Consider the following 10,442-nt stretch of genomic DNA (forward strand, 5'->3'; position numbering starts at 1 on the left):
ATCCTTCAAATGTTCATAAATTCCACCAAGAACACCAAGAACAATCTTCAAATCTTCATTTTACCGAAAACAAGTTCCCAACCGAAAACACCATAAGACCGAGACTTGGTTCTCGGTTGAGGAATTAAGAATGAAATCAAGGATTTTGGTGAAGGCTAGACCGAAAAGCCCTCTCAACACATCAAATAGTTTATTGATAATTATTCATTATACACAATAAGTATTTCCTAACACTTTAATTAACTATTTCGCTAATTTAAATACGATTACATGTTTAAATACTTTTAGGATACCGTTATTCCTACGTACGCTAGCCCGATGATCGTCACTACAAGTTCACTATCCTAGCTTGAAAACACTAGAGGTGAGTTCATATCCATACGTTGTTCACTATTTTCACTATTTTTAGGGGGGGGGTACAAGTAAAAAACAAGGACTCTTGTGAAAATATTCAAATGATTTCTAAACTATCTCAACCCATTGCAATTGCTTCAAACTGAATTACTACTACATTTTTAACAAAATATATTCATATATATATATATATATATATATATATATATATATATATATATATATATAAAGAAGATTCAACAGACTTAGAATTGGAAATTCCGTCCCTAATCCTGTTCTTTGTTTGGTTGTGGGTTTAGGATAGTATTACTTATTCGACTGTCTTTTCATTCTTAATTATATATTAGGAATATATGTGAGTATAAAACATATGGTGTACCCTTTTGTAACATGCAGAGAAAAAGGAAATTTTATACAAACCTTTTATTACTGCTTCTCATACACTGATAAATTGCAAAAGTTCTTAGTTCATTACAAAGTATACATTTAAAACTATAATTGGTATAGTTTGAGAATCACTACACTATTTTACAAATTCAAGAATGCTACAAACACGTATATAAACTATAATAGGTATAGTTTATGGAACACTACTCTAATTCACTAATTCAAGAGTACACTACTAAATAATTATTTACATTACAAACTACACTATTACAAGGTAATACATACAATTTCAAGTACAAGAGAACACTACTATACTACACGTAAACTAGTTAATACAGAGTTGTGAGGCACTACTTCGGGGGTACTCATCAAGGTACAATACTAAGTCCTATACATGATAACCAGAGTCTCCTGGAGGGAGAGCGTGAATTTGTATATAGATCTATACGGGACTGACAACCTGCACCTATGTTGCTTGCAACAGCTAGGCCGGCAGGCCTAGGGTGACAAATGTCATAACATTCCGACACCTGAAGAACATCGTAGAGGCCATTAGTCATATAAAGCATGGTTATATGAAACTCACAATTGTATCAACTAAAACATATGTTTACGGGATTAACACTACTTCTAAGGTTTTATTTTAATTAATGAAACTACAGTACATTACATTATACTACAATGCATTACTTTACACTATAGCTGGTGGATTCCAGACATTTATACAAAAGGTTTTTCATACAAACACTACTACTATAATACACTATCTCTCTAAGTATGGGATATACTAGTACAACGTACAAATTCAAAGTATAGTTTAATAAGACTACATTTTACTAATACTGACTATGCTTTACTACTTCAAAGTATAGCTTACTATTTCAAAGTATAATTCACTATGTCAAAGACTACATTTTATTCATTAAATAAAATATTGGATTTTCTGGAAGTACACTACGACATTTTTAAGGAACCAAGGCAAGTTTTCCTATCTCATAAACATATTTATGAACTCACCAACTTAAATGTTGATACACTTTCAAAATCACTAGTATTCTCAGGGAACCAGTACATAGGTACACCCGTAGGATTTTGAGAAGACGGAGCTTTATAGAGTCGCTTCTTTTATACATTTTGTTATACACTTTTTGATGTCATACAACTATGTTATGCACATATGTAAATTCTATATTTTATCAATGTAATGGTTGTGTTTGCTTTGATTACTATTATGCAATTGTTGTGATATTATACATGACATCCTCCGCCCCCGAACGTTTCCGCCGTTCCGGTTTCGGGGTGTGACAGATTGGTATCAGAGCATTGTTTATAGTGAACTAAGTATATCAAACCTTACATGATATACAATTATAAACACTATGGGGGACGAAGCGCTCTGAACTAAAAGTATACTTTTAAAATATAAGTATTTTATAAGAAGTATATGAATATGCATACATATTAGAAACAATATCACAATAAGAACTACATAAAAGTATTTAGATGTTGAACACTGTAGTTAAACTTGGATAGTTATGTAATCATATATGGGATAAATATAACCTGATCAACTATATTTATTCGAGATACGACCAATATGTGTTTGGGAGTGACCGTGGTGTTGCAACAAGTTTAAAACTTACCAACACTATAGAACCAAACATAAAGTTAAAATACTATAGGAGTATTTTGTGGCACTATAACACTACACATATTCATTACAAGTATTACTAATTCTCACAATTGAAAATATGCGATTATTTGCTTATGTCAGTAAACCTCTATTGTAAATCGCTGATAAAGCACTATAAAAATTAGGTTATGATACGTTTAGGACTAAGATATATCTTGTTCAATGTCACCTGACTCATGACCACTATAGAGGACTTATCTTCATTTCCTCTTTAATCTTTTTAGAAAAAGATGCATCTGAAGAAGTCCAAAAGGAAGAAAACAACCCTCCAACAAATCCACCACCGCTGCCACCTCCTCAGTATGATCCTGCTGTCTTCCAAGCAGCAGTAACAACCGTCGTGGCTGCCGCTATGTCGCATATCAATGCGAGTGGCACTAGCGGGGGCGAGTAGTGGTGTCAAACCTTCTCATCATGGGGATAGTCATGGACACCCAAAGGAGTGTTCATACAAGGATTTCAAAAACACTAAACCCAAGTCCTTCGATGGCACTAGAGGTTTAATTGCTTTAACACATTGGTTCGAGAAGACCGAATCAATATTCGAGATATGTACGTGCCCCGAGACTAGCAAAGTGAAATTTGCAGCATGCACGTTTACAGACCGAGCCCTCACTTGGTGGAACAGCCAAGTCAAGTCCTTGAATCTCCTGATAGCCAATGCTATGAGTTGCGATGATTTGAAAGAACTAATGCTAGCGGAGTACCGCCCAAGGGGTGAGATGCAAAAGCTAGAGTAGGAGCTCTGGAGCCTAAAGATGAAGGGATTTGATATCGGTGCATATACACTGCTAGGTTTAGTAACCTGGCTCTTCTGTGTCCCGGGATGGTCACCCCGGTGAGTAAAAAGGTGGAAAGATACACATGGGGATTGACACCCCCTACCCAAGGGAATGTGTTAGCTGCCAATCCACTTACTTTCGACAGTGCAAAGCATTTGGCGAAGACTCTAGTAGGTCACGGAAATCGCCAAGACTCTGTGAAAATTATCCCTGAGCAGCCCAAGGAAAGTAGTGGCAAGAAGAAATTTTGGAACAAAAGAAAAGGGTAGTCATATCAAGAGCCCTCAAAGAAACAACAAATTGTGGCAGTTCACGCTTCTACTGTTCCTGCTACTCAAACACCTCCCAGTCGATATGTTGGGAACCTCCCGAAATGCAACAAATGTAACTTCCATCATCATGGACCTTGTCGAGAGTTGCAATGCACTAATTGAAGCAAAAAGGGGCACACAACCCAATTCTGTAAGACGATAGTCCAACCAACCAATCAAGCCCCTAGCGGAGGAGTAAGCAAAGCTTGTTATGGGTGTGGTGAAACCGGGCACTACAAGAGGGACTGCCCAAAGGCAAGAAATGTTGGCAATGCAGGAAGAGTGTTGGAAATGGGTCAGGAGGAGGCAGTGGAGGACCCCACATTAGTCACAGGTACGTTCCATCTCAATAACTCTTATGCATGCATACTATTTGATAGTGGTGTGGAGAGGAGCTTTGTTAGCCATAAATTTAAGCACTTACTCAAACACAAACCACAACCACTAAACGAAACATTCACTGTCGAGATGGATAACGGGAAGAAAGAAAGCACTAACGACATATTCATAGGTTGTATCCTCACACTAAAAGACTATTCTTTCCAAATCAACCTTATGTCGGTTTTCATAAAAAGCTTTGATGTCATCATCAGCATGGATTGGTTAAGTCCCCAGCATGCTGATATCCTTTTTTATGAAAAAGTCATTCACCTAAATTTGTTAAGTAGCGAAACCCTTATTATCTACGTCGACAAACCCAATACGAACCACATGGACCATTCTTGTAATTTACTCTTACATTTTCAGTTTGTTCACATCTGGGTAACTATCTTTTTTTTGTACACATCTAGGTAACAAACTTTATGGAAGTTTTCACATATGACCCTTATGACCGGATGTAACCTGCTACAGCCGGTGATAATAGTCACTATGTATGAGATCCGTGTATTACACGAGTTGATTAAAACAATTAAATATGAAAGGTACATTGATTGATTAAAACAAAAGTTAAATATGAATGTATAAATATTAAACATTTAAATTTAAATTTATAAATAATGAAATTTACGAGGAATCGTCATTTTAGATTTTCAAGCTTCAAATTCAAAATTTTAATACCTAACTAGATGTGAAACCCCGCTCCGCGGGGTTCGGTTAAGACCAGAGTTTTACACTTTTGTTTATCGGTTATTTATATGGTGTAGTGATTTTTTTACTAAAAGAACAGTATGTAGTAGTATTTTGGTCAAAACTGTTAAAATCACTATTTTTCACAAAAAAAAAAGTACATGGTGTCAATTTGGACAAAAACTTTAACACAACAAAACTACTTATGTTCCCCACATCGAACATTTCCAAGATCACCTTCTAAAAATTACGTTTTTGGTGCCTGGATCCTTTCGTGGGCACGCACATTTAATTTTATTACAACCAATTAAGACGTGCCTATTGAAAAAGCTAAAAGCTGATCACCAATATCTGCTCAAAAAATACAAATAAGAAAATTTTATTACAACCAATTAAGACATGACTATTGGAAGGATCTTTGCAAAGTCACTGTAACTGTTGTTGCACGGAAATGAAAAGTACAACTCATCTGCTATTAATGCAAGATGTACTGATGTAGGAAGTTACTTTCATATATTAGCATGAAATATCAACTTCTTCTTAATTCTTGTCGAGATCAAGTGGTATAACATCCTGCAAGATTCTTTTGAACTGTTAGATAAATAAACATAAATAGTTATTTTGAAATTTTAAATAACAACTTTCTTTTCTTTCATGTTTAAAAGCAAATTAACTTACATGTTAAGTTCTAACGATGTGAGTTATTGCATTCAATATAGAAACATTGTTAATATATAATGGGATAGATTTTTTAAAGTGAAATGTTATAATAGGAACCAACGGGAAGTAGAATGACATTTGTTGCATTTTAATTCTAAACTTCATTAGGTAAGAAATTCAACTATTAGCCCAACCAAAACCATCAAAGTTTTGATTATTATTATTATTACTATTGTTTTTGTTAGAAAGTTGGAAGTAGGTTTGTCAAACTGGAAAAAAGATGGTAAACTCACATGCTGGTTTGGGTGTTTTTGGTTGTGGATAGAAAATAACATTTTCAATCTGGTTCTAAGACCAAGAACTTAAGGTTTTCCCCATACACGATACTTTCCACAGCCTAGACAATCACCAGGTATCACACCTATATCATCTTTCCCTTGAAAATATGTGTTGTTTTCTGCATCGGTACAGATGGCATCCTATGTAGGTTCTTGAGAAGGCAATTTGGGTAAGAGTTAGCTGAAAACAAAAAATGAAACAACACACAGTTGTTGATTCTTCATCAGTCATTCGGTCAATAGAATCTTCAAAGAAATTAAAAGAAAACAAAAAAATTAGGGGTCAAATAAAGAGAAAACAAAAAATCAAACCTTCAACCACCTTGGTGATGGTTAGCGTCGGCCTCACGAAGTCCGTCACACACCCATTGCTGTCAGACAAAGAGAAACCGGTTAGCCCAATTTGAGAAAGAAACAACGAAAACTTACGAAGAAGCACTAACCTAAATCCAACCTTGACATAAACAATCCCCAATCGATTAGAGGAGGTGAGATTGAGAAGCATTCTCAACATTTGATAAATGACCTGAAAAGGCTACTGCACCAAATGGAGTGATGCGTTTGTTTTCTCTGTTTTGATGATTTTCACTTATTCTAGATTGTTGATAGCTTTCCCAAATGCAAACCTAAATAGAAGTAAATAAAGAAGCAGATATGTGAACGAACCTTGCTGAAATGGTCAGATAGGTTTTCGTATTGCCCATTGAAAGTGCAGTTTGGAACAGGGCATTGGTTTTGATAGTATGCGATTCCGACTCGGATTCCGATTCCGTTGTTTTGGTCGTAATCCATTGTATTATTGTTATTATTATTATTGACACTCATACTCACATTCACATTGTTGTTGTACCCGAAAGCTTTGATTTTTGTTGGTAGTGTAACTTGGTCCTTGTAATTCATAACCACGCTTACACCTCCACCTTCCTACATTAATTTCATGCCCACGTATTTTAATATTATTATTATTATTATTATTATTATTATTATTATTATTATTATTATTATTATCCAGTAGTACCAGGTGTTGGTGTTCTTCCTGTGGGGCCAGGCTAAGATAAGCTCTATGACTATCTGGGAGCGTATCAACATGCACCCCAAGACCCCTCTCCTTAAAAATCACCTAAACCATAACAAAAATTAAAAAGAAACAAAATAATAATTTGGTCTTTTGTAATTTAAGCCATCATTCACCAACTAAAATATAATTTCTAACCAACATAAGGTATATCACATTAAGTTGTTTTGGGTTGTGTCCTTGTAAGCATTTATCGCATGCTAACAGGTTTTAGTAGGCAAATAAAAAAAATTCAAACTATCAGTGGTTTTCTGAAAGAAGAAATTTGTAAGGGTTTTTCAGGTAAAAGGCTGAAAATATTATGGCTTTTCTTAAAATTTGCCCTTTTTAAATGAAATTGCTTTAATAGTAATCTTTAAAAAAAATTGGTAAATTTTTATCGCCAATGCGAAATTACATCTTTTTTTGTGAAATAAACGAGTTTACTAAAAGCCACTATATTTTAGGCACGCTTTCCAGCTAACTTATCAAGAAACCAAAATTTAGAGAATTTTATATCATTGGCTCAAAAATAAATTTAGAAGTTCTTTCTATGGTTTTTGTAGTGGAGACCACTGAAAGAGCAATTATACGAAGAAAAAAGTTATTCTGTGAAAATCATTCACAAAATAGTTAATAAATTTGTGATAAATGTTGAAAAGGTGGTCATTTTTGTAATAATTACCTTCCTACTTTCGGTTATTTTGTAGTTAGCTCATTATATAATTCCTAATGTGGAACTAACTACATTTGTAAACATAAATGTTACCTCTCCAGATCTATAACCACCAAGCTCTTTCTCTTGTTTTTCTCTCTCGGAAATATTTTCTTCTGTCCATGAAGATAAACATGGAATAACAACCAGGCCCAGCTCAGATAAACATGGAATAACAACCGGGCCCAGCTCTCCAGGGACTCCAATTGCAAGACTCTCATAGTAAAAAAGCTGTCAAATGTAAATATTAACAACCCAAAAAGAGAGAACAAATCTTAAATCATTAAAAAAACAAACAAACAAAATCTTGTTTACCTGAAGAAACAAAAGACACCCACCAACTGCACATTGTTTGCCTTGGCGAAAACGTGCGAATTCCCTAACTAACTTATCAAGCAAGAATTTTGCCCAATTATATTCATGAATAGAATCCATATCTGTCAAAAAAATGAAGAAAAGAAGGGATAACATTCAGTCTTGCAGTAGGGCACAACAGAGTGCCCAAAACATATAAAAGAAACACCCTTTTGAAGTCCTCTCCTGTTTCTTGTTACCCCAATTTTTGCTCCAAGAAACGGACAGAAAAACCCCTATTTGAAGCATTATAGAAAGATTAATGTCATTATAGTTTACATACATGAAAATGAACTATATTACAGAATTCCATTCCAATTATATCAGAAAAATGGAAGGAATGGGACAAAACGAATGTGTTTTTTGATGCCAATGAAATAAACCATTCAATTCTTTCACCTATTCCATCGTACCAAAGACTTCCGTTGATTCTAATTCCACTCTATATTCCATTAATTCTTAATAAATATAACATAAGTGGCAAGAGCAATACCTGAAGAAACCAAGTGTCAACTCACTACAAGGTATAGTACCGGATGAAGAATCAAGCAGCCCTTTCTGCATAAGGTAAACTGCATAGAAACTGTTCAAGAAAAGACAAAACCTACTTTTTTCAACCTATACATGAAAAAAATTAGATGAGTCGCCTTTGAATAGTTTACAACAGCAATGACACATACACTTTTAAAGAAAATCACAAAATCATACTGCAATTCATCTCAAATCAGTTGAAATCCAGAAAAAAAAAATATAAATTATTTTTCAAAAATGTCTAATTCTTCATGTCAAAACATACACGATTTTAAGCCTCTACATCTTCCTTGAAGAACAGGATCATAGAACAGAAGAAATAAATACAAAGTACGACTGAAACCTTATAACTTCTGCAACTAAATCACATCACGGATGCTCTATTATTAAACCCTAGATTCCTAAATTCATGCAACGACACATTGGGTGACAGATTGGATTAGCTAATCGTATATAGGTGTTTGGTATTACCGCCATATAACATGAAAGGGTATGTATGTCTTCGAAAAAGCTTGATGCTGCCTCCAACCAATCCAACCCTTCGAAAGGAAACCTCAGAAGACAAAAAATCGAGGAAGTGTAAATGAATGGCAGTATGGAGTAAGCGATAAAGGAAATCGAGGATAGAAAGAGCTCCAAAAAGTTCAGGTAAAAGCTAAGGTGTATATACACAAACCTGGGCCGATTCCACCATTTCTGGTGTAAATACAAAAACTTGGAACGATTCCACCATTTTCCGCTATTGAATAATTGAAAATAGCCGTCCATTTCGCTATTAAGGTCTGTGAGATCGTATTCAACCATGCCCTGATATTATTGAACTATCGGATCAAAATCAGAGTGTAATCGACATGGGTCTCGTACCTGAAGTGAAAAGATGATTCATAAATTTCCTCCCCTGATTTCAAAAATAAGAAATTTTAGGAACCCTAAAAGCTAAAGAAGAGTACCTTGGAGATCAGACACGGTGATGAAGTGCGAAAGAAACGAAAAATAGGGTTCATGGCTTTACCTGGACTGTCTAAGGTTTAAACCCGGAAAGAAGTAGACCTGAAGATTCGATGATAAATCGCCGTTCCGAGGATAACGTCGTCCACTTCGACTATACGACTCATCGAAAACCGGTCTTTAACCGAAAATCGCCATTAGATCTTAAGATTCAATGAATTTAGAAGACCTTACAGTAGATGGAAGAGATTGATGAACTGTGGAAAAAGAGGTGGGGTCCATGTGTTTGGTTTAGCTTTTAAAAGTTAAAAAGTTTTTTTCCAAAAAGTTACAAAAAGTCAGGATATCCTGACTTTTCCAAAAAGATGCTTTTCCTTGTATTAAAACTCTAAAAGTTACAAGTTTGCCAAACATCTTTTTGTTTTTTTTCTTTTACAAAAATGACTTTTGGCTATGAAAAGCTAAGCCAAACACCCCTCTAGGTTTCGTGCCTCCGTTTTCTTGTTGCTGGACAGCAATCCAAAGCTGATAGGGTGGAAAAACGGTGAAACAAAGATACGACCTACACGTGCCTATCAATAATGGACAAATTGTCATAAACTGCCCAAAACAAAATAGCCAACAATAAATCCAGAAGATAACAAACCACAAAAAAACAAAGGACCGAACCTGACCAAAAAGCACCAATTTTACTGTAGCTAAGCAAAGAGAAATTTAATATATTATATAATAAACAGAAAACCTTAAATTTTACTTTGTAATATCTAAATTTTACTAAATTAATTCTTAAAAATAATTATTAATTTTTCATTATAATTAGATTACAGTAATTATTATTTTTTAATCTAATTATAATGAAAAATTAATAACTATTGTAATAATTATTTTTTAAGGCTCTATTATGAAAACTATTAACCTCACCGACATGCGTTAAAAGTCTATCCGATTTGTTTCAACCATCAAACCCTTTAGTAACAAATGCATCATTACCGGCTTGTTTTCCATAGATGGTCTCTAAATAAATAACAACATAAACAAAATGCTTTATTCTTCTTTATACTATAATTATTAATTTTTCATTATAATTAGATTACAGTAATTATTATTATTTTATAGATTCCAACATGATATGGATTCTATTGATCCTAAAGACAAACGACTTATGGATAATAGAAAATCGAATGTAATGTCTAACATGGTATTTGGTAATTATTTAGCTACATGTTAAATTAATTTTATTGTTGTAA

At 34.2% G+C, this 10,442-nt stretch overlaps 1 protein-coding gene across 24 annotated transcripts; it reads right to left on the reverse strand.

The window, feature by feature from the left end:
* Positions 1-4,916: 4,916 nt before the first annotated feature.
* LOC145093578 (uncharacterized) lies at positions 4,917-9,484 on the reverse strand. 24 transcript variants are annotated; one of them, XM_079031725.1, is made up of 12 exons: positions 9,260-9,481; positions 9,112-9,145; positions 8,719-9,029; positions 8,210-8,334; positions 7,678-7,952; positions 7,417-7,593; positions 6,612-6,713; positions 6,260-6,517; positions 6,037-6,128; positions 5,906-5,964; positions 5,549-5,774; positions 4,917-5,168 (listed from the first exon to the last, which is right to left on the reverse strand). In XM_079031725.1, exons 5-11 carry the CDS (start codon positions 7,831-7,833, stop codon positions 5,677-5,679), a joined length of 942 nt encoding a protein of 313 aa, XP_078887851.1. In that variant the 5' UTR covers positions 7,834-7,952; positions 8,210-8,334; positions 8,719-9,029; positions 9,112-9,145; positions 9,260-9,481; the 3' UTR covers positions 4,917-5,168; positions 5,549-5,676. The 24 variants fall into 24 exon arrangements, with proteins under 24 accessions (XP_078887851.1, XP_078887858.1, XP_078887857.1 ...); XM_079031732.1 differs by lacking the exon at positions 9,112-9,145 and having other exon boundaries at positions 8,210-8,288; positions 8,719-8,800; positions 8,924-9,111; positions 9,198-9,481; XM_079031731.1 differs by lacking the exon at positions 9,112-9,145 and having other exon boundaries at positions 8,210-8,299; positions 8,719-8,800; positions 8,924-9,111; positions 9,198-9,481.
* Positions 9,485-10,442: the final 958 nt, after the last annotated feature.

The sequence above is a fragment of the Lactuca serriola genome, chromosome 3 (assembly GCF_051521515.1).
Source record: "Lactuca serriola cultivar US96UC23 chromosome 3, Lser_US96UC23_V15, whole genome shotgun sequence".
Lineage (NCBI taxonomy): Eukaryota > Viridiplantae > Streptophyta > Magnoliopsida > Asterales > Asteraceae > Lactuca > Lactuca serriola.